Source organism: Hyaena hyaena, unplaced genomic scaffold (assembly GCF_003009895.1).
Source record: "Hyaena hyaena isolate Hyena2069 unplaced genomic scaffold, ASM300989v1 scaffold_1513, whole genome shotgun sequence".
Lineage (NCBI taxonomy): Eukaryota > Metazoa > Chordata > Mammalia > Carnivora > Hyaenidae > Hyaena > Hyaena hyaena.
The window spans coordinates 159,654-184,593 of record NW_024082146.1 but is presented as its reverse complement, the minus strand read 5'-3'; the positions used below and the strand labels follow the sequence as shown (position 1 = coordinate 184,593).

At 34.0% G+C, this 24,940-nt stretch overlaps 1 protein-coding gene across 4 annotated transcripts in view; it reads right to left on the bottom strand.

Moving 5' to 3' along the window:
- Positions 1–370: 370 nt before the first annotated feature.
- WASF1 (WASP family member 1) overlaps positions 371–24,940 on the bottom strand; it is a 66,753-nt gene continuing 42,183 nt past the window's right edge. For 2 of the 4 annotated variants that reach the window (XM_039223968.1, XM_039223969.1), the window contains exons 2-9: positions 20,134–20,294; positions 14,632–14,766; positions 9,154–9,307; positions 7,928–8,072; positions 6,290–6,462; positions 4,268–4,447; positions 2,549–3,177; positions 371–1,235 (exon numbers count right to left, since the gene is read on the bottom strand). In XM_039223968.1, the coding sequence (XP_039079899.1) occupies positions 1,078–1,235; positions 2,549–3,177; positions 4,268–4,447; positions 6,290–6,462; positions 7,928–8,072; positions 9,154–9,307; positions 14,632–14,766; positions 20,134–20,266 (1,707 nt within the window). In that variant the 5' untranslated portion in view covers positions 20,267–20,294 and the 3' untranslated portion in view covers positions 371–1,077. The remainder of the gene's footprint in view (positions 1,236–2,548; positions 3,178–4,267; positions 4,448–6,289; positions 6,463–7,927; positions 8,073–9,153; positions 9,308–14,631; positions 14,767–20,133; positions 20,295–24,940) is intronic. The other 2 variants (XM_039223970.1, XM_039223971.1) reach the window with 2 other exon arrangements.

The window sequence follows — 24,940 nt, the reverse complement described above, 5'->3', positions numbered from 1 at the left end:
CTGCTAGATTCCCTCCATCCTTGAATCTAGATAGTGTAAACATTAACAAATCACTTTATCATTGCAAAATATGATTTCAAGAATGCTGTTAAACTGAAGTCAAGGTGTACTGAAATTAGACAGCAAATTGAGATTTTAATTTAAGAGCATAAGGAATTATAAAAATGTTACCTTTATGACCTTAGGAAAAAAAAATGATATTAAAAGCTATCTTTATACACAAGACAACATGAATCTGTATAACTAAGAGGAAATTGTAAGCTTAAGTGGCTTTTAAATTTTTTTACTTACTATCTATGTATTTAAAACCTACTTTATGTATATTTGACAAGTTATCAGAAATAGTTTTATTCAAAGAACAACACCCATGAACCTTTAAAATGAACCATTTATTAAATCAGACTGTTAATCTTAACAGTAAATGTAAGTTACATGTATGTTTATGTCCGAGTATTTCACATGGAAATTTTTTAAACTCTTATAGGCAAGCAAAATCGTACCACACAATATATAAGTGGGAAGGGGTACTGCTAAACATTCAAATAAGGCAAGTATTTAAAACAGTAAAACAATAATTAAAAAAAAAATTCAAGCATTCCTTTAAGAGAATTCAATACTACTAGCTAAATGTACTTTCTGAGTGTATTCATATAATCAAGGCAGTGTTTCTTCTTTTAAAACGTCAGGAAATGAAATAAGGCTCATTAATAGATACAGCTGCCCTCAAGATTTCAATCTCAGTTGCTTTCTTTAAATTAAAATTCACAAAGTGCACAATTAAGATATATCAAAAAACTGAATCTGCTACTCTAGCAACAGCTGTCCATGCTTAATACTTAGTGGTTTATTTGACCAAATTATCTTTTCAGGGAAAAATAAAAAAGATAAGCCACTGTAAAACATTTAGTTTGAAGTGTATGCTAATATTTTTCGTAGAAATCAAAAATTATGAAGGAAAAGGGTTATTTATCATAAGGGAAAAAAAGCAAAACACTGGAATGACCAAACATTTTCAAAGAACAAGCACCACAAAGGACATTTGCATTCAGTTTTGTAATATTTATCAATGTATTTTTCTTACTCCAACCAATCTACTTCATCAAATTCTGAATCATCTTCTGAATCACTATATTCCACAGCAATGCGGCGAGACAGGATGGTGGCAACATCATTTTCAATGCGTTCATGTTTAGCTTCCTGTTCACGCTGCTCTTCTACTTTGCGTAGCTGAATACCTGATAGAGAAAAACCAAAGCATTCATTGTAAGCCAAGATACTAAATACAACATATTCATCTTTCTGGAATAAAATCAAACACATGTGAGAATACTAAGAGGAAAATAAAAAGCAAGATCGATTAAAAATAATTTGAAGGGATCATGCTTAGAATCACATTAATTTGGTCAATTATTTCTTTCATTCTCTGCGATATTAGTTGGTCAAACTTACCAGGCAGCCCAGTGAATATTTACAGTTTATTTAGCCACGATGGTCTACTGTGCCTCCCTACTCACCAAACCCCCCTGAAAAGTTAACCAGTGGTCAAATAAACATTGTTGAATATGTTTTCTGTGGCTTTACTCTCCCCAGTACTTGAGGGAAAGGTACTATTATTCACTCTATATTGTTAGTGTCTGGTTTATAGCAGATGCTTAGAAAATGTTGGCTGAATAAATGAATGAATATGAGAAGTCTTTCCTTTGTTACTAAGGGAGGAACTTTAATCCTGTAAACACATCTGATAGAGCAAGTATCACTGATACACCAAATAGACAGCCTTACTCTGAAGAAAATACCATTTTTAAAAGAGCTGCCATACATACTAAATACAAATAAAGGATTTTAACTAAATTTTCTATAACTTGTAAGTTTGATACTCTCATTCATTCAATAAACATTTTAAGAATCCCTACAGTAGGGGGGCGCCTGGGTGGCTTAGTCGGTTAAGCGTCCGACTTTCGCTTAGGTCATGATCTCGCAGTTAGTGGGTTCGAGCCCCGCGTCAGGCTCTGTGCTGACTGCCGGCTCAGAGCCTGGAGCCTGTTTCAGTCTGTGACTCCCTCTCTCTCTGACCCTCCCCTGCTCACGCTGTCTCTCTCTCTCTCTCCTAGAAATAAATAAAACATTTAAAAAAAAAAAAAAAAAAAAAAAAAAAGAATCCCTACAGTAGGAAAATAATTAAATGTGATATATTTTCTGGCAAATGCTTTAAAATAAAAGTTAAGGGTGCCTGGGTGGCTCAGTCAGTGGAGCATCTGACTCTTGATTTTGGCTCAGATCATGATCTGCAGTTTGGGAGATAGAGCCCCATGTCAGGCTCGTCACTGACAGCGTGGAGCCTGCTGGTTCATCCCTACTCCCATGCACTCTAAAAATAAATAAAACTTAAAAAAATATAAGTTGAACATAGCTTTCCTTTCTAAAAACCATTTGTACCAAAACACTATCATCACAATTTTGTAAGCAAGGAAAATGTTATTGTGCAAAATATTTAGAAAGTTTCTAATGCTACCACAGCAATGCTTTTAACAGCCTTGAGAAAGGTTACCTTTTCGTATTGCTTCCAGAAGTACACTCCTGGCGTCACTGATTACAGGTAGAGTTGATGGATGACGCTTTGGCTCAGAAGCAGGTATAACTTGTGATGGAGGAGATGGAGGCATTAATGGAACATGGGGACCTGGGGCAGTAGATGGAGCTGGATGTAGCCCAGAGGGAGGATGAGTAAGAGCTGCAACTGTGACAGGTGATGATGGTCGAATGCCTGGTGGTGGCAGAGGAGGCGGAGGTGGGGGTGGAGGCAGCCCTTGGACTTCACCCTGTGGGAGTGGATGAACTGGTACAGTCTCACATACTGGGGCAGCTCTAGCTACCGGTGGAGAGGGCTGTACTAGAGGAGGTGCAATTGGAGGAGGAGCTGGGTGAAGAACTCCAGGGGCGATCTGAAGAGGAGCTGGAGGTGGTGGTACTGCTGGAGCTTGCAAAGCAGTGGCTGGAGGTGGAGGTGGGGGAGGTACTGGTGGGGGAGGAGTTGAAGTCATTGAAGCTCTTAATGAAGAAGTTGACAAAGCAGATGGAAGAGGAGGTGGAGGAGGTGGGGGGGTAGGGCTCACAAACACAGGTGTCCTGCCTGTAGCTGGTGACTGAGGGCGATTTTCTATCAAACCTGTAGCAGAACTGAAAAGATAAAGAAATCCTATCAAGTTATTCAAAGGGAAAAACCTAACCACATGACATATATGACTATCAGTAATTATATCAAGGTAGATGAATTAACATGTTCCTATAGACAATAAAAATTCCTCAGTATTTAGGAAGAAATAAATACACCCAGAAAATTAATAGGTGGTACTTTCATCTGTAACATTCATCTCATCCATTCATGCACCTGTCAGAATACTCTCAAGCATTTTAAGCTTACTTTGATAAATAAAATGCTCAATTTTATGCTGTGATAGGAGTCTTTATAATGACTCAACATATATCATATTACAATACTTGTAGCAATACCTGTGGTCATTACAATGCTGCATTTACACTGAGGCTAGTAAGACTCATCATATGTCATTTTAGCTAAATCAATGACATCTAATTACAAACCACAAGAGGAAAATTATGACTCCCTTCCTGAGGATGGAACATTGAGTGACTCAGGGACAGGAGGTTGATCTTTTTAACTGAAAATTATAAAGCTGATCTCTATTTACCTATTAAAAATTTTATAATCTGGAGAGCAATGGACAAAATTAAATGTCAAAAGTGCTTTACTCAAAATTATGAGTAATTGCCTATTCTTTCTCAAATTCTCAGAGTACTCCCCCTAATAACAAATTAACACTTAGAATCACATCTTTGATTCCCATTTCCTAGTTCCTTACCACATTGTAGATATTCATAATTTTTATTAATATACAACATATCATGTGCTTGATAATAAAGGTATGATAAAATGAAACATACCCTAATCTTTAAATTCTCATTAGCTACATTTTTCCCGAGAGAACGGGTCAGCTCTTATCAGAGGCTGGCAAATTACATCCCACAGGTCAAATGTGAATTGCTCCCTGTTTTTGTAAATAAGGTTTTGTTGGAACCCAGTCATTTATGTATAGCCTGTCTATGGCTGTTTTTAGGGAACAATGGCAGAATCGAGTAGTTATGACAGAAACCGTATGTCCACAAAGCCGAAAACTTTTGCTAACCGATCCTTTCGAGAAAAAGGTTACCAACCCCTGAGAAGAAATATCAAGTGCTTGTCCCAACATACCTGATACAGGTAGGTATGGGTTTCGCATCTCCTGCTCCGTGCATTGGTGGGGGTGGAGGAGGTTCGTGTGGTCTGACTAAGACCCTTTCCTCAGCTCTAGTCAGAAGCTCACTCATCTGACTAAATGGCAAGGCAGAAAGTGAGTAAGATCCATCCATATGATCCACATATGTCTGAGGTCTAAAAAAAAAAAAAATTCAGTATCAGTGTTATTTTTCTTGAATTACTGGTGGCATAAAGTGTTGTACAGGAGACATTTAGGATTTATCTTTTGAATGACAATGTTTTAATCACTATTAAGAAACTTCAGAAATTTATTACACTTATTTTGCTTTTAAAAGAAAGAATGGTGCTCATAGTGCAACTTTTCCTTGCAGTTACTTTATTATTTTCTAACATAATACTAATTCGATTCACAAGGATAAAAAGTATTACAGAATCTCATAAACAAGAATTAACTTTTAGCAAATTGTGTTCAAAGCTATGTACCCCTCTTTTGTTTTTTTAAACAAGCTACCAATGACAAAAAGCTAGAATATGAACACTGGAATCTCAAACCTAAATGACTTCCAAATGTCTTGTTTCAGCAAGAAAGGCCTCCATGATACTAGCACCACAAGGATGACTAATGACATTGTTTTGTCTTTTTGATGTTTTCAAAGGTGTTAGGGTACTCAGAAAATAACTGAGTAACAAAGCAACAAACGACGTAAGATCAGATTTAAGCAAAATTTTAGATACCCTGAGCATGTTAAGGTTTACAGATATTTACTGATTGTAGTGCATGTTGGGGACACGTGTACACAAAGCAAGTTAGAAATTACAGCTGACTTGAACAGAGGTTTAAACTGAGCAGGTCCACTTATATGAGGATTTTTTTTACAGTAAAGCACTGTAAATGTATTTTCCTTATGATTTTCTTAACATTTATTTCTGTAGCTTTATTGTAAGAGTACAGTATACAATACATATAGCACACAAAATATATGTTATGGATTATTTATGTTCTCACTTAAGTCTTCCCAGTCAACAGTAGGCTATTAGTAGTTAAATTTTGGGCGAGTCAAAAGTTACATGTGAATTTTCAACTGCAAAAGGGATTGGTGCCCTTAACTCCCTTGGTGTTCAAGGATCAACTGTATTGTACTTATACTACTGGATCAGGTAATACTGTAATTACTTAACAGTAGTAGAAATAGATGTTTATCTATAGATTATTAAAAAAATAAATCTCAATTCTTTCAGTCTTTTTCTTTCAGTAATGCATATAAGTATCTTACACATATATTACTCCTAACTGGCTAAGATATTGGCCTAATATTTTACATGTATTATTTCAAAAAAACCTTTAAGCTCTTTTCCATTCAAAAATCAATACTTATTATATAATAATAACTATAATCAGCCAACTACACACAAATTTCTTCACAGAGAGATGCTAGTATAATGTTTATTAGGGTAGCATGTTACTTAGATGGGGCCCCTGGCTACTGAGAAAGGAAAAAGACGTATTCTATAGTTCTGCCAAAAGGGGATGTGAGTGATTTTGTTTAAAAAGTCCTGGTATAACTGAGGTGGGAGATGTGGTATAGAAAGGAAGTCAGGAGAAAGAAAAAGAAACAAAATATTACCCTTTCTCAGTTCCTCTTTTATATTTAGTGAATCTGTAATATTTAAAAAAAAAAAAAAATTCCAGACCCCATTGCTCTATTGCCAAGTTATAGCAGACTCTGCCTGACATACTGAGAGCGCTAAGATTTCATATGAAACCCAGAAGATCATCTCCTCCAACCACCTCTTTCTATAGATGACAAAAGCAAAATCCAGGTATGAAAATGACCTGCCCATGATCAGACTTTAATAGGCTCACAGTGGTCAGAGTTTCAAAATTATTTCTATAGCTAAAGTAGTTGGTTGAACAGTTCAGGATCTACCTAAGTAGGACTTAAGAGGCACAGATATTAGAAATAAAGCCAGTGTTTTATCATCAATTTTGTTAAAAACAAACAAAAGAAAAGAAACCTTGTTTCAAAATGAGAGGCTGGGCCATTAGCAACTTCAATATGCTTATGTAAGAGATTAGCATCATCTTCAGCCAGCTCTGGACCTTGGGCCAGCTTCTGCCATTCTCTCCGCCTGTCATGAGGTGCTCTTGGCACTTTTTCTGGTTCATGAGGACGATCTAGATTTTTCTGCTATAACAGATGTATTGAAACAAAGCCAAATGCTGAGGTGCTAAGTTTTTAAAAAGAAGTTATAACAATCAAAATAAATTCTAACATTAATACTGAAAAAGACAATGCCATCATAATATAAAGATAGAGACAGTTCATTTGTACACTCGGAATTAAATCTTAGTTTGCTTGCAATCCCAGTTTCTTGTCATGTTTCTTTAACTTCTGATTTGAATTGATGCACCAGATAAAAATAGTATGCCTAAATAGTAAAATTTGAGGTCAGAAAGTCCTTCCAGATGAAAAACAGATTCACCAATTCTGCTCCCACATCTATTAGTTTTTGCTGCTATAATGAGTGAAATTTCTACCAATGACACTGCCTACTTTTAACCAAAACTTGAAATTTTATTAAGGCTATATAATCTGGAAAGTGACCAATTAGCCAGCCAATACATTAGAAAAAATCCAACCATCTAATTAACTCATTATAACTGTATCACTCAACAGAAAATGGGATATCAAAAAAAAAAAAAAAAAAAAGAACACAAAATAAATCAAATTGTGGGAAAAAGCACAGAGGGGTCTAGAGTAGGTATAACAAAGTCAAATGCCCAAAGGGGCTAAGCAGATCACATACATAATCAAAAAAGTCAGGCGTAAGATGAGGACTACACTGACTAAATAAGCACATCCATCTAAGGCTTTCCAGTTCAAAAATTTTAAAACCATTGTGTTTGTCCAACAAAACACTGATTGCAGGCATATTCTGAGCTGCCAGTCACCGGTTTGTAAACTCTGGCTAGAACACTGGGATACTGTCTAGTACAGAAAATAATAACATGAAGGCATTATGGGGAAAAGGGAGGAAAGGAGAGATAGCTACAGAAGAAACAGAGGGATGATGAGGGCAGATTTTGCCTCTTTCATAATTCTGCCTAAATCCAATTTTGCTTCTTTCTTTATTTCTAATTCTCATCAACACGGAATAAAACAGATCCAAATGAATTTTATTATAAAGTAGGATTTGGTAACACAGCAGACAGATAACGGGAATTTAGAAGGACTATAATAGTCTTTCCAAAACATTTAGGATGTGATCTATGTTAAGAAAATATTAGCTTAATCTACTTTGCCAATATCTGTAAAATAATTCCTTCATCCCTTCTTACCAGAATGCCCTCCTCTTCCCTGGTCCACTTAATTCCTATTTGTTCTTTGATATTTATTATAAGCTTTGTTGAAAGTGTTTACCAACCCTCTCCTCTGGCTAAAGCAGGTGCTGTTCTGGGCTACCTAAAACCTCCATGCACACCTCTGTTACGGCACTTATCATGCCACAATATAAGAGTCTGATTGCTAATTTGTTCCCCAATGAGTCTGTGATCTTCCTGTGTGGTTATAAAGACTTCAGTATAAAACTGACAAAGTACAAGATTAATAAAGTTCCATGTATGCAACAAAACACAAATACATGAAAACTAACTTCAATTTTTTGAATCTCTTGTAATACCTTCTGTTTCCTCTTTTCCTTTCTCTTATCCTCTGTATCTTGCAACATTTTTTCTTTCCATAGATCAAAGAAATATGAGGGATTGGTATAAAATTTCAAACCTTCTTTACCATCATCTCTGAAATAAAAAATATCAATTAAAACATTTATCACCAAGACTTAGAGAGGCAATCAGAATAATTTTACTAAAATGTTTTTTCTACCAGTGAAATACAGAATGTATGAAAATACTGACAAAATAAATTAGAATATTGCATCAAGGAGATACTTCTCACAAATCAGACAAAAAACTAAGGAAAATGGAAAACCAGGTGTTTTTCAGAGTTGGTGTTACTAATCTGAAGAACAAATGGACAATTTTCATCTCTAGTGCTGAATGCCAACTTTTCTAAAAGTCTTCTGGGAAACTCCAATAATCACAAAAGGTTCTGCCAAAGATAAAACCCTGAAAAGGCAATAATATCATTTACAATAGAGACATTACAAAGAGTATCTTCTAATACTCTGGTTTACTTATTATCTTGAAACCTCCCACATTTCCTTTAATAGTCATTCTAGTAGTAACAGTTATTTTTATCCAATGACTTGCACACTAACAAAACAGCTTCAAATAAGTATCTGAAGACCATTTTACTTAGGATATGTGTGGTGTATCTTAAATTACCCATTTAACAAGTCATGTGAAAATACCCCCATAGCAAGTCTGAATAATTCCAGATATCATTTTAAATGGTAAAACACATTTTTAAGATAGAGTCTATGTATTCATTATGTAAAAGCTTAATGCATATAGATCAAGAGCAGACATGAGCAAGCAAAAATGATATTAATTTTGTTAGTGTGGTGAAATTTTGAGCCCTTTAAAAATTTTCATCTGACCAGATATTGCATTAAAAAGACAATAATAACTCCTTGTCCTTTCATATTAATAAGTTTGCCATTTGCTTTGCTAATAATACTTCTCAAAACAACTCCCTTGAATAAGTCTTGTCTCTTGTATGCCAGAACCTTGGGAACACACCTAGTGAAAAAAGCGTAAGTTTTCTAAGGTGGTGGATAAAGAGGGTTCTCTGTGTTGGTCAGAAGTCCAGTGACATAAAGAATGCTTGGGGACTGACAATACAAAGGTAGACTGCTACTTATCTGAACATGCAGTATGAAATTAAATAGCCAGCCTTCATATTTATTAGCCCACTGACCTATATGGAGTGAGTATATTGAGAGGTGGAGGCTGTTCACAAACATCATATGTCTCCTGTAATGGAATAGGCAAAGTCTTGCGGTCGAAAAGCTGCTGATCTTGAATTGTAGAACTTCGGAAAGCTTTTCTCATTGTTATGTCTTGCAAAGACACTAAAACAAAAATCAAAAATGTATTTTATTTATTTTACTAAGCGGATTTAACATAAGGACAAATTCACATACTTTACTTGTTTAAGAGTCAGCATGGCTCAGGCAGTTGTGCCTGTAGTGGCTTGAGAATCAGGAACCACATTTTAAATGCTCTATCATTATGTCTCAATAATCATTTTGTGTCTGATCTTCCCAGTCAGATACGTTTTAATGCACCTTTGATTTCTAAGGCTCAAAGGCTGTAATGATGTCTGAAATATATCGACGTTTCCCGCAAAAAATATGTTTTCTTTTTTCTATTTGCCATCACCAGCCCCTACTAACCTACATTCTCTTCTTCCCTTTTTAAAGAATCTTTTTCTCCCATTTCTCTTTATTACTTTTATTTAGCTTATACCAATTGCACTGAAGGAATTACTTAGTCCTTAGTGGCATTCTAGGCTAAACATACTGTTGACCTCTATGCTAGCTAGACTATAAATATTATACATAAGCTATAAACTTAAAACATACTTTACCATAAAGAAATTATTTCCAAGTATTGGGCAATCTATATCATCATCTATTTCACTTATCTTTTATCTTAGACTAAAAGGATCTTGACTTAGCTATAAGCTAAGACTATGACTGTCTTGTACATTATTAGTATCTCCAGTAGCTAGCGGAGCTCCACCACATATATGATGATCTAAAATAATTTCATTTACTCATTTTCTTTTGAAGCATGAAGCATGTTAAAATAAGAAATGTACCAATATTTTTTTCCATTTTTAAAAATGCTTATTTATTTTTGAGAGTGAGACACAGCGCTGGCAGGGGAGGGGCAGAGAGAGAGGGAGACACAGAATCTGAAGTAGGCTCCAGGCTCTGAGCTGTCAGCACAGAGCCTGACACGGGGCTTGAACTCAAGAACTGCAAGATGATGACCTGAGCTGAAGTCAGACACTCAACTGACTGAGCCACCCAGGTGCCCACAAAATGTACCAAAGTAGTATATTCTTAACTCTTGGAATGACTTTCTGATATTAAAAAAGTAGGTGATTTCTTATGTATTTAATAAATATGGTTTTAAGTACACAGATAAATGCTTTATAATATACCAAGTTCTTAAACTTTTCTTTAAACAATCCTTAAACTATTCTTCTCCCTAAAATAGTATCTCTATTATCCTCACAAGTATTCACTCAGCATGAATGTTCAGATCTATGGAATAGCTGGAGCAGTATGGCTCTACAATGGTCACACCATGATTACATTCCCAGCAATTTCTCTGCTGTATGATTTGTAATATACTTAAAAACACCAAAATGAAATTCAGAGAAGGAAAAAATCTTTTCTCATTTTCACTAAAGAGTGATATGAAAGATATGTAATGAGTACACTGTATGTGCTAGATGCTTTAACTAATTTTTACTTAATTTATTTAATGAGAATAGAAATTATTATTCCATTTTAAATATAAGAAAACGAAGACTAGGACTTTTTAGAAACCACTTGTGGTATAAACATGTGTTAAAAAAAAAAAAAAAAAAAAAAAAAAAGAAAAACAAGGAAAAATAAAAAAACTGGCCAAAGGCAAAATGGCTAATAAGCAGTAGCGTCAGAACAGAAAACCCAAAATAGAAAAGTCAGAATAAAAGCAGTAGCGTCTGTCTTTGAGATTGACCCTTTTGCCCAGAGAACACATGCTGTTCTCTGGCTGCCATCAGATGTGGCCTCTGTTTTCTACAATCAAAATGGATCAACTCTTGTCATTCTCCCACCCCACTTATTTATCATAAGTATATAACCAAGATGGAACCTAGTGTTTAGTCTCTCAAAATCTTCTTACTCAAGTATGTAAAGAACATATAAAGTAATAAGCACTCTTCCAACTTCAACTGCTCTCATTTACCATTTGTCTTATTAACAGCCCACTATGACAAGTCTTCCAGTTACCAAAACAATATCCGATTTTTAAACAGTACTATGTAACACAATAAGTCAACACAATATTTGTAAACATAATTAAGTAGTATTGTATATGTCTTTGTTTAAAAACTCATTTTTTTACACACTTTCTAAATTATATTGGTAGTTCTCACCACTACTTAATTAATTTAATAGTAACTTAAAAACAAAAATACTGATATTATACTCTGTAATTTAAGTGTTACATTCATAATATTACTTTATGTGAACTCCCACTGAGTTTAAAAATCTAGGTTACACAAGGGATACAGAAATGCTGATGCATAGGAGCACATGTACCCCAATGTTCATAGCAGCACTCTCAACAATAGCTAAAACATGGAAAGAGCCTAAGTGTCCATCAACAGACGAATGGATCAAGAAGATGTGGTTTATCTATACCATGGAATACTACATGGCAATGAGAAACAATGAAATCTGGCCATGTGTAGCAACATGGATGGACCTTGAGGGTGTTATGCTGAGCGAAATAAGTCAGGCAGAGAAGGACAAATATCATATGTTTGCACGTATAGGAGGATTAGGAGGAACTTGACGGAGGAACAAGGGGGAGAGAAGGGGGGAAATGGTGGGGAAAAGGGAGAGAGGCAAACCATGAGAGACTCTTGAATGCTGACAAAAACTGAGGACTGATGGATGTGGGGGAGAGGAGGGAAGGGCATGGAGGAGGGCACTTGTGGGGATGAGCACTGAGTGTTATGTGGAAACTAATTTGACAGTAAACTATTTGTAAAACAAATAAAATAAAATAAAATAAAAAAATAAAATTAAAATGTTAAAGGCTTTATAAAAAAAATCTAGGTTACATAACTTAGAACATTTCTATACAATATCCTCTAAACAATATCAAATTAAGCAATTCAGCTTTTAGATTCTGAATCCTTCTTCAATGTTCCCCATAACTTTAAAGGAAATTATAAACAATTCTGATAGCTACTGGCACATTAAGATTTTTTAAAATACTTAAACATAACTTTTAAGTTATTTAACTATTATGTGTATGTTTGTTTTCAATTTTAACTGAGTGCTAAGATATTTGTAAACATTTAATAGTATTTTGAAACTATTAATTTTTATTTTGGTTACATACAGGAACTATCTCCTATATGTATTATTAGGTGGCATATAACTTTAATGTTTAACTTTTAAACATTTGGATGTAAATGATACATCTGAATGTATGGTCATAAAATATCTTTTCACTACTAGCAATTATTTCAAGAATTTCATGAAGTATAATTAATATACATATACATGCTTCAAAGGATATCACTAAGAAAAATCTCCCACAGAATGAGAGAAAATATTTGCAAATCATGTATCTGATAAGGGACTTAAATCAAGAACATATACAGAATTCTTATAACTCAACAACACAAAGAAAAATATTCTAATTTAAAAACGGGAAAAGGATCTCCAAAGAAGAAACACACATGTCTGATAAGTCATTTAAACCCTAGTTTTAAATCCTAGCTCTATTACTTCCTGCTGGATAACTTGTCTCTACATGGTTACAAGCCTTGAGAAAATGCTCTATATCATTAGTCATCAGGGAAATTCAAATACATTCTACAACATGAACCAATATTGAAAACGTTACGCTAAGGGAAAGAAGTCAGTCACTAAAGGTCATATGCTGTATGATTCCATTCATAAGAAATGTCTAGGATAGGCAAATTCATGGAACTTGAAAACAGATTTTCTATTTGAAAGTAGTGACTGCTAGAAGCTGGGGGAAAGAGGAAATAAGGAGCAACTGCAAATGGGTATATGGTTTCTTTGTTGAATGATGAAAATGTTGTACAATTGATTATGGTGATAGTTGTGTTAACTCTGTGAATATACTAAAAATCACTGAATTTTACACTTTAATGTTAGACAGGTTAATTGTACAGTGTATGAATATATCTCAATAAAGCTGTTTAAGAAAAAGAGTACTATTTTGATTTTCTTCACATCCAGACCTATGGGTTTATATATTTGCAAGGAGTAGAAACTTAACATGGCAAATATTTACCTCTACTTATTTATAAAGGCTTTATTAGGTTACATCAAAAGAAGCTGGGATGATGGGGCGCCTGGGTGGCTCAGTCAGTTGAGCATCTGACCTCGGCTCAGGTCATGATCTCATTGTTCGTGGGTTCAAACCCCATGTCGGGCTCTGTGCTGACACCTAGCTCAGAGCCTGAAGCCTGCTTCAGATTCTGTGTCTCCCTCTCTCTCTGACTCTTCCCTGCTCACGCTCTTTCTCTCTCTCTCTCAGAAATAAATAAAAACATTAAAAAAAAAAAAGTTGGGATGACCACTGGCTGTTTTATGTAAGTGATGAATCATGGGAATCTACTCCTAAAGCCAAGAGCATATAAAGAATTTTTTAAATATAATTTATTGTCAAGTTATATATACGTATATATGTATATATATATATAAATATATATAAAGAAGTTGGTTCAGTCATGAAGATATCTACCATTACATTCTACTTTTTGCTTTTTCCAGTGATATCTTCTATTATTTGTATTCAAGTTTAGGTACTGTATATAACTTGTACTAAAAATATTATTCAACAAAAAATATTTTGAACAAAGGGATTTAAGAGATATACCATATATATTATTTAATAATGATTCTTTAGGGAAAATAACTATAAATTATGTTCTAAATAGTTTCATTCCTTTTTGTGGAAGAAAAAAACCCCAAAAAAATCAAAAAGAGGAATTTGAGACACAACAGCATTCAATGTATTCTATCAAAGTATAAAATGTCATTTTACCACTAAAGTTTCTACCATTATTTCAGCCTATAATGTGTTGTTTTTTTCCATGATATCCCTGATTTAATACTCAGCATAGCCTACTTTTATCCTACATACTCGCAATTTGGGTTTTTCGGGAAATATTCATTTAAGGTGGGGAGTAACATTCAAATAATTAGATCAGAGTTCAGAAATTTAATATGCACACACAAAAGAATATTAAAAGGAATTACATTCTTACAGAATCAAACCTGAAATTTCAAATAATTTTCAAATAACTTATTTCTAGGACAGAAGTATACAAATAAATTACAAAGGAAAAAGAATTGAGAAAAAGTCTGGCTAAAAATTTTATGTCTAAAAAATTAAAAGCTATTTAATATACAAAGAAAAGAGGCAAAAAAAAAAAAAGAGAGAATAAAAAAGCCAGAAGAGTCACTGTAACGGTATTTATAGATAATTACAACACGTACATCAAAGGTCATGGATAAAAAAGACTTACGATAAATCTGTGTTTAACACTGTTCTTAAATATATTGCTCATCTCACCAAACCCAAAATATGTATGTAAAAGAAAATATAATATGAATAAACTTACATTCTTCTTCCTTAGGGTCAAGCTGTGTAACACTAACAGATAGACGATCTACACGTTCTTGTAATGAGTTAACTCTGAAGGAAAAACTATGTGCTTCATTGAACAATTCCCCAAATATATCTTCAGCATATTTACCTAGGCAAAAATGAAACATATACCATAAATTTAAGGTGATGAGAGAGAAATATCAAACAATTTAATACTTAGAAGTGCTATCCTAATGAATTTAGCATTTATTATTTGGAACTAGTTTATACAACTCTAGCCTAAAAGTAACCGAATTGAGACAGAGTGGTAAAACATAAACACTGGGAAATCTGGTTTTAAATATTAGTTCTACCACATCCTGCTAGGTGATTGTGCCTAAAATGCAAGTACTCTACCTACTTTATCCATACCTGCCCATATGGTGAGGGTTAGAGAACGTTATGATGAAAAAGTACATACAAAAATACATCTTTTAAATTAGCGTTCATAAATAAACCCTACACCAGAACTGAATTTCAGGCCAAGTGGCAGAATCTAAGAGTCTTCATGAGCCCAGGAGAAAACCAGTCTCAGATATGCTCAAAACGTACATTCTGAAAATTTATGAGATATTTTATATTTTCTTGTTCTAGTTTCTTTGAAAAATCATCATAAATCTAAAGTTACTGTATTTTCTCTAGTCATATAAATTTCTATTACTGAAAAGAATAAGAGAAAATAATCCTATTATAAAAGGAGAAAAAATACAAATTTCTATCTAGTAAGTAAGCCAGGGAAAAGTTTAGACAATTTATAATGAAAAATATTCAAGTGTTTAGAACATATAAAGTAATGCATACTTACAATGTAAAGATGAGTCAATTATTATGTATACCTTTGAATAAAAAAAATTGATGGTCTTCCTAAATTAAAACATTTCAGACCCAAGCATACTGTATAGATTAAGTCTAGCTCAATAGTAAACTCTATTATAGAGCCAGTTCCTGAGACAGAGGTAATAAATATTTATTAAAAGAATTCATTAATCTCACTAGTTTATATTTGAATAATATTGCGTTTTTTCAAAGTATTTCAATACAATATCTGTTAAATCAACAAACATTTAATGAGAGCTCACCCTGTGCCAGGCAGGTTTATGACCTACTGAAGGCACCAAAAAGTAAAACATAAAATTCCTGGCCTAGAGGATTCTATTATCTTTATGAAAAAAAAATCAGAAATTTAACGTCTCAATAATAAATTAATAACCTTAATGTTTCTAGAAAAATACAATAAGAAAGAATAGTTTCGTATATATTCATTTACTCACATATATCTTTAAACCAAATTGACTGAAAATGTCTTATGTGCCAGACCTTGTACCAGACCCTGGAGATATAAAAATGATGGAAGAAGGTCTCTGCCATTGATGAGTTTTGAACAGAGGGAGAAACAGACATCTAAACAAATATGAAAAGCAATTTAATAAATAAGTCCAAATCTTTGTTCCATTCACTTTGAGACCTTGGTATCAATTTCCTCACACCTGTAAAATAGGGATAAAAATATCTGCTTCAAAAAGAATTTATAAGAAAAGGAGACACAGTGAGCAAAGGACCTGGCAGAGTTCCACGTACAGGGTAGGAGGTCAACAATAAGCACCTCTTATTCTATACAAGGTAAGAGCCACAGAACGCACACAGAGAAGCACCCAACTTTGAATGTGGGACGGTGTCTGAGACGTTTCCAGAGATAGTTTCTCTGGCAGATAAGGAACGGTATCCCAAGTGCCAAGTGTAAGCCATTCATTTTTTCAACAAACATTAGGGATACAAATGCTAGCAATAAAGAGAGAGAAGAGACCATTTCATCCCTAAAAGAGCTTAATTTAAATACAAGTTCCTTAATTTAAGCCAATGGAAATCATATACATATTTTTAATGTATTTGCATTTTTCTAGAGAGAAGACCCATAGTTTTTCAACAGATTTTTTAAAAACAGTCTATGCTTCCCCCACTATAGGCTTAAGAGCTAATGTACTTCAGTGGATAAAATAAACATCCCATCTGTTCTCTTTTTATATCTCTTCTTACTTTCCAAATATACCTCCTCCTTTTCTTCAAGGTGAAAGGAATAAAGTTTGCAATGTAAAACTGATTGGGCATGTATCTGAATTTGAACTAATCTTAGAAGTATTATACTACTTCCCTATTCAAGAACCTACTTGGTTTCCTTGCCACCTATCATCTATTATGTTAAAAATCTGAATCTTCTCAATTAAAATTCTGTCTTCCAAATGTGGGTCTACCATATATATCCCACATCATCTGTCCCTTCCCTTACATTTTTATTTTTGCCTCTATTCATTTGCCTAATTCTTCGTGCAAGCTAAAAATGCCTTCCTTCCTCATTCTTCTCCATTTTCCAAATTCTTTTGTTCCTTAAAGGCTCAATTCAATTCACCTTTCATTGAGCAAGCCTCCTCTAACAAGGACTTCACCTTATGCTTATCTCTCTTCTCAGTCTCTGTAATCTAAAACTCACGATTTTAATTAAACACATGATCACACTGTTTAGAACAACCTCAGTATTTATCATACTCAACACTTAAATTCAAATGGGGTATACTCTTTTCAGACAAGAACTTTGTAGCTTTATCACACAGCAAAGTGTTCAGTGTTATCTGTCCACTGTCTGTGGTCCTCATTAGTCTTATCAAGCCAATCTATTTATCCTCCCTCCTACCTTGCTATCTATCTGTCAAATATAGGTTCTATCAACTCATCTTCGCAGCATGAACTGACTGTATTCAATAGAAGAATGGCTTTGGGAAAAGAGAATGATAAAAGATCCCTCAGGTAATTAGAGTCTCAATGGTCATTAAGTAAAACAATAGTAAGATGGGGAAGAATTTTAGTGTAACAGAAGAAATTTATAGAAAAGTGAATTCTATGTTTCCAGTAATTATCTATTATCTTTTCTAAAACAGAATTGTGTTCTACTAGGAAAAAACATTTTTGTGAGGAAGAAGTCAGGAGATGTCCCCTAAGCCATGGCCAACAAGCTTTGCAGTTTCCCTTTCTTACTGTGTTCTCTTAACACTTTTAGTGCTAATGAACATCTCAGTTACCTAGAACCATTTTGGATAGCCAAGTTTACTAGGTAATTCAGAGATTATTTAATGCACTAATTATTTTAACTATTTTGAATGAATGCTGATGTAAAATCTATTCTAAGCTTCCCTGTCTTAAGTAGAAACACAAAATTAAACATAATTTAACCTTTTCTTGAGAACTCAGTGATGACTTGATTATGAAATCAAAATGTTCTAAGCTAGAAAGCAGCCCTGAAATGTGTAAGAATATCTGCTTTTACATGAAAAGGCCTCTTTCTGGTTTTTATATTGCTTCTCCCCTTATGTCCCTTCTTCCTTTGCTGTAAACTACTTCTTTTGGCTGGCTTAGGTAATACCTGCTTCTATTTTTATCTCCCCAATACCTCTGCTTTTAATGCTCTGAAGCCTAAATGTTTGGGAACCAGATCATCAAACCTGTCTGAACTATCCAAGTAAAAGTAAACAGGCTCTGAGAGAAGGATCAATTGGTTATTTTATGTGCATAGTCTTTAGTGCATGTGCTTATTTATTCTGGGTACCTAGGGGCTTTCTAAATTTAATCCTAGATTCCCAAATATGTCAAGTGGGAAAGCTGCCAGAATGCTTAATTCCAGGGCAGTAAACTATTGAGACACCTTGCTACAGTTATTTTATGGATTTTCGTGTTTTTGAATCTCTACAAACTGCTTAGAAAATGTCTACAATGGTCTCTGATTCCAAATCTGAAGCACTGAAAACCTAATTTAGTTATACTTTTACAAAGTATTTCTATTTTCAGAGTTTGGCTACAACATGACCATGTGCTTGCTGATAGATGCTGCTTATATGAACTGTACCAGCCTTGAATATTCCTTAAATTTTCACCTTTGGGTTGTATAAAAATTGGGTTTGTACAGAAATGAACACTCTTAATCATTATATTAGTTCTTAGTTCTAATTGGGAATATACCTAAAACAATATGCCTGTATTAGATCCAAAATTCAGTTTAAGAAATATTTTAACTGAATTTATTATCATTTCTATGCTCTTAATATGTATTTTAATATTAACTGATGTACTCACGTACACGTAGTAATACAAATTTTATACGAAGTCATGTTATGTTAGATTCAATTAGTGATAGGTCAAAAAAAGGTCAGCAAATGTCTTTTAAAAATATGGTTAATCATATATTAATATTTAGGACTTTTCTTTTGACTTGTCTCAAAAGTATATTCTATACTGACCTTCCCAAGAAAGAAACAGGTAAACAATGTTAGTGATTCACTGTCAATAACTAACCTGAAAAAAATGACTACCAGAAAGGGGCAAAGAATATATTTAAATTCAAACAAACATCCTTGCATTTTTAAAACCATTTGATAGGCAATGTAGAAATTTAGTATTATTACCAAGAGCATTTAAATGTAATTTTTATGTTTCTCTAGCTACATATGTGTATGTCCAAATGCTCTCACCTGAAGCAAAACAGATTAACAACTTCTCTTTACCTTGTACTCAATTATAAAAAGAAAGAACAAAAGTTAAAAGGAAGAGTCAATCCTGCCTATAAGTACAATCTACATAGGTAGGTATGCCTAAGATATATCTAAGACCACTCAGAGAATACATCTAGGCCAAGAACATCTTGTTTTATCTTTAAAATGAAACATTAAACAAATGAAATATAAATGTCTTATTAAAAAGCTAAGCCATCAATTCACAAGACAAGGTTTTAAATTTTCTAACACTAAATTTAGAATAATAGGAAATTATGTAAGTCCTTAATTTAGTAGCTTTGTTCTAGAAACACATTGCCTGTCTCCTCCTCCCTTTCCTGTCCCTTCCATTGGCCTTTACTCTCTGGCCAATCTGCTTACCTTTCGTCTGTCAGAAGCCAGGTTCACTTGCTATTTTCACATCATGCTGCATATCAGGCCCTTGACTGATATCCTAATGTCCTTTAGACAACTCACTTGACTAACCTACTCCTCTAACTAGAACCCCAAACCTTTTACTTCTAGATATTTAATAATATAGAAATATTTCCTAGGCTATACATAAAGAAAGAGATACTAGTATCCTAAAACACAAATTGAGGCTGCTAAAAAAGTGATAGTGATAATAAGCAAGCAAAAGTACAAACTTGGCCCAACCTTTCATAGATCAAATCATATTTTAAAAACAATTTCAATAATTCTTATCATGTGATGCTGTTCCTAAAATTCTGTCCTTACTTCTCTTTCCCAGAGGAAACATGCAGAGAAGTTGTTATTCTAAAATTCATTATTTTATTTAAAATGACTACATTTTCCAAGATAACTGTACTCTTCTCACCAAATATCCCTCCCAAATTAATCACAAGAACATCTTCTTAATACTTTAAAGCTTCACATTTTGGTTTGCAAGAAGTATTTTTCACTGATATAAAAATACTTACTTAGGCTACTTAGTTGTCTAATTATATTTGCCAAGGAAATGTTGGTTACACATTCTAGTTCATTCTTAATGCCTCTAGGTAGTGCTGTGTGGCACAAGTGCCTAGGATCGATGTTTCTTTTCACTAATGGCATCTTGAGATCAACCGCTGTGCCAGGTCACCTGCAGGAAACCAAACAATAAATTAACATTATTCAACTGCACCCAACACAGAATAAGGTTTCCCCTTTCACATTTAATAGCAAAATATTTCCTAGTATGAAAACAATGAAAATAGAATTACCGTATAAATGAATCAAAACTTATTTAATTATTAGAATGTCAACATTACATAAAAATTGAAAAAAAAAACTTTCAAAGTCTGTGGCTTCATAATGAATTCATAATCACCATTACTATTATTCTCTGGTTTAAAACCACTGTTTTTACTACAACTAGGGATTTTGTTTTAGAGAAATGGTGTGAAAGGTCTTCTCTAAGGAAGTGCCTATGAGGATTAAAGAAGCTGGAGGAACAGTATCAAACTTACACTTCCACATAAAATGTATCAGGCGTTCAATGGCTCAGAAATCAAATAGTCCAACTAGTCCTACATTTTCAATTTTATCAACACTGATCAGATCTTTAATTGATCCAAACATTTCAGCCTTCTTCTAGTTATAGGCAGCCCTGACTTCCCACATCTCCCATCTGCACAAATTTCAGCTACCAGAGGTTTAGTTCAATAATATATTCCAGTCTCCAACAACACAGTTCCAATATCACTTTCCAAACTATGTTAACTGCAACTGCATAAATACAAACTTCTTTGCTAGCACTTCAGTCTACAAAGTACTATGTTCATAAGAGATATATATCATGATCAATAACTGATCACTTCTTTCCAAAGTTGGTTGGTGCCTAGTCATTCAATTCACCTGCCTAAAGGTGGCTGCGTTACCTTCTTGCCTCCTAAACCCACCTGAAATTTTACAAAATGGGTAACTAAAAGAGTGAATTGGCCAATAAAGATAAAAGTACAGCAAAGAAATGAAAAACGATAAAGATGGAGGTGAAACTGGATTCAAATGGAAATGGAGTAAGAGAAGAAACAGCTAATTGTGGGAATGCTGCCATTATCACTGTCTGAGAGATTCTAGATACACAGAAGAATTAATGAAGGCAAACTTACTGACATAAGTGAGGAAAGTGGTTGTGACTAAAAGGAAGATATCCCTGAGGAAGTGATGCCAGAAAAAAACCTCACATTAAAGAAACTCTTGGAGGTATTTCCCGACATTGAAAATGCAGAAGTAAAATGTTGGAAGCTGATCCAAATGAACAATCTGCCAAGGCACAGAAAAGATGCTCACTCCGCTAGATCTGCTATTCTAACTTATTATACAAGGAGATGGCAAAGCACTGTTCAAGCTACTCTTGGTAAGTTTTTTACAGAAATAAAACACTTTAATTTTAATTGTTTTTAATATTTTATATTGCATTGTAATAAACTAGTATTAGTTTTACAATTTTTTTTCATTTCTCTCTATTCATTTATAACCAAATAGGACAGTTTTTAAGGTCTTGACAACATTTTTTAAAGATCACAGAACAATTGTAATTTTTCCCATTGAATGTTAATATCACTATGTGTGGTTTTAGTCTGTATGGTCATTTTTTCAGTCCCATACTACCATGCAAGTGAGGACTACCCGTACTTACTGCTGAACAATGGTTATGAAGAAAGTTGTTTCAAAATATCCTCATCTCAAAAAAGGGTGGGGGCGCCTGGGTGGCTTAGTCGGTTAAGCGTCCGACTTTCGCTTAGGTCATGATCTCGCGGTTCGTGGGTTCGGGCCCCGCGTCGGGCTCTGTGCTGACTGCCAGCTCAGAGCCTGGAGCCTATTTCAGTCTGTGACTCCCTCTCTCTCTGACCCTCCCCTGCTCATGCTGTCTCTCTCTCTCTCTCTCCTAGAAATAAATAAAAACATTAAAAAAAAAAAATTAAAAAAAAAAAGGGTGGATGGCTTTTGCTTTGATTAAAATAGTGCTTTTAGGTAAAATTCAAAAGTGTTTTGGAAAGAAAAACTCTCTTCCTCATCCTTCTACTTTAGTTCCAGTATTAGATTCTTTTTCTTATTTTTCTTATTCCTTGGTGATTCTAATGGTCACTTAAGTAACTCAACATCTTGGTGACAAAAAGTAAAATAAAATCTAACAATTTCATCTAAATCTAAGATCTAAATTTAATTAGCAAGCAAAACTAAAATTGAATTCATTTCAGTATTTTTAAATAATGAAAATGATCCATTTTCTGCTTAAAAACAATAAAAATAACTAGGGCACCTGGGTGGCTCAGTTGGTTAAGCATCTGACTTCGGCTCAGGTCATGATATAAGATAATTTATACCTTTCATCTTAAATTACAATAACAAAGTATTAAATTTTGATAGGTTAATATTGAAAAGAAATGAGCTACATATTCTGCAATTCATTATGGACACTACTGTTAGACTCAAGAAGAAAACTGGAGGCTAATGAAATAACAAATAGTATTAAACACCTATAGAGCAGAAATGAAATTCAGGATAGTTAAGTAAATAATAAGATTCACTAGATAGTAGTAATTACGTGATTCCTTGCCATTTTCAAAGAAAATATATATATATATTTTTAAATTAATACAACCACCACAGACACTAGACAAATCATTATACAAATATAATACTGCTCTAAGGTTATTTTTAGTGATTTTAAGACATGTTAATTTGAAATTTGAGGTATGTAAACCACAAATCCTGATTAAACCATATGAAAAACAAGATCAAGTGTTCTTTACACTATCAAAAATTAATACTTCTAAAAACATTAATTACCTATTAAATATGTTGCACTTTATATGAGAAATTACACTACTGATACACTGCCATCCATCTATTCAGATAGCCGTTCATTTACGGAACACCAGTGACTCAAGCACTGTGCTAAGCGCTAAAGAAAAAGGCATGAGCAAAACCAGTCTCCCATGGATTAGCTAGAATCAAGTTATCTAATTATACTTATGGTAAGTGCAATGAAGTAAAAGTATTGGGCACTATAAATAGATCTATTTCCTTAAGGAAATGATATATAAATTGAGACCAAAGGGATTATTAGGAGTTAGCTAGCTAGGCTGGGAGAATTGGAGCATATGTGTATAGTTTGTGTGTGTTTTCATTCTAAATTAGAAGGTGCATCATTCGCAAAGGCTCTGAACTGGGAGGGGCTTGATGCACCTACACAATATGATAGCAGTCTGGTAGAGAGGAGTATAATAAGCAGAGATTAAGAGTCAGCAGGGGATCAGATCAAGTATGACCTTGATGGTTATATTGAAGATTGTCAAGACTATTCTAATGGGAGAGCATTCAAGGATTTTAAGGAAAAGAGTACCAAGATCAGGAATCGCCATTCATTCTAACTGCTCTATGAAGACTTGGTGAGGAGGGGAGCAATGGCAGAATAAATGCAGGTAGACCAATTAGAAGATCGAGTTAGAAGATGACTGAAATAGGGGCGCCTGGGTGGCTAAGTCGGTTGAGCATCCTACTTCCACTCAGGTCATGATCTCGTGGTCCGTGAGTTGAAGTCCCACGTCAGGCTCTGTGCTGACTGCTCAGAGCCTGAAGCCTGCTTTGGATTCTGTGTCTCCCTCTCTCTCTGCTCCTCCCCCACTCACATTCTGTCTCTCTCTCTTCCTCAAAAATAAACATTAAAAAAAAAAAAAGGACAACGACTGAAATAGTCCAGGTGACAGAGATGGTAGTCATTTGGACTAGGTGATGGATATCTAGAAGCATGTCCATTCAATATATATCCTGAAGGCAGAATCAATAAGACTGATGATGAATTAGATATGGGGTGAGGTCCAAATTTGTGGCTTAAGAAACTTTCCATGGTCAGACAAAAACTAAAAGCTATTTCTGAAGCAGATCTATTATATCAATGTATTATTCCTATTTATAGAATCTATGGGATTAGGAAGAGATTTACGACCAACACTAGTAATAAGTACAACCAGGTATAACTGGGATCATAGAGAGAATAATTTAATGATATTCAGAGCAGGGCATTAGCCAAAACTGATTATCAAGGAGATGAAAGAGTGTTTAGTGGCTTTCTTCTTTCTCTTTATTTTTTCCTTATATTTCATTATTCTCCTATATGACATATGCCTACTTTACCTATTTAAGCCCCACTGGAGAAATCTTGTGATTTCTTCCCTTTCCTTTATTTGAACTACTGTGAAATTTTATCCATGTTACCTAATTAAGCTATTTAGGCTTTACTATGTTCAAATACAACATTTAGATGCAAGTGTGTTCCTGTAATATCAAGGTACAATATTAAGGTACAATTAAAGGTGTACTACGTGGCACTAAAATTATGCTAAACACAATCATAAACAGAGATACCAAAACTATTTCCCAGGACATCTAAATGATTCAGAATATGCTTTCATTAAGTCCTTTTAAAAATAAAGAATTTTTAAGATAAAACAAATAAATAATAAAACAAAAAGCAGAATCAGACCTATAAATACATAGAACAAACTGATGGTTTCCAGAGGGGCGAGATGTGGACAGATGGGCAGAATGGGTGAAGGGGAATAGGAGATACAGGCTTCCAGTTATGGAATGAATATGTCATGAGAATAAAAGACACAGATAGGGAATATAGTCAATGATACTGTAATAACACTGTATATTGACAGATGGTAACTACACTTGTGAGCACAGCATTACATTAAGAGATATTGAATCACAATATTGTACACCTGAAAGTAATGT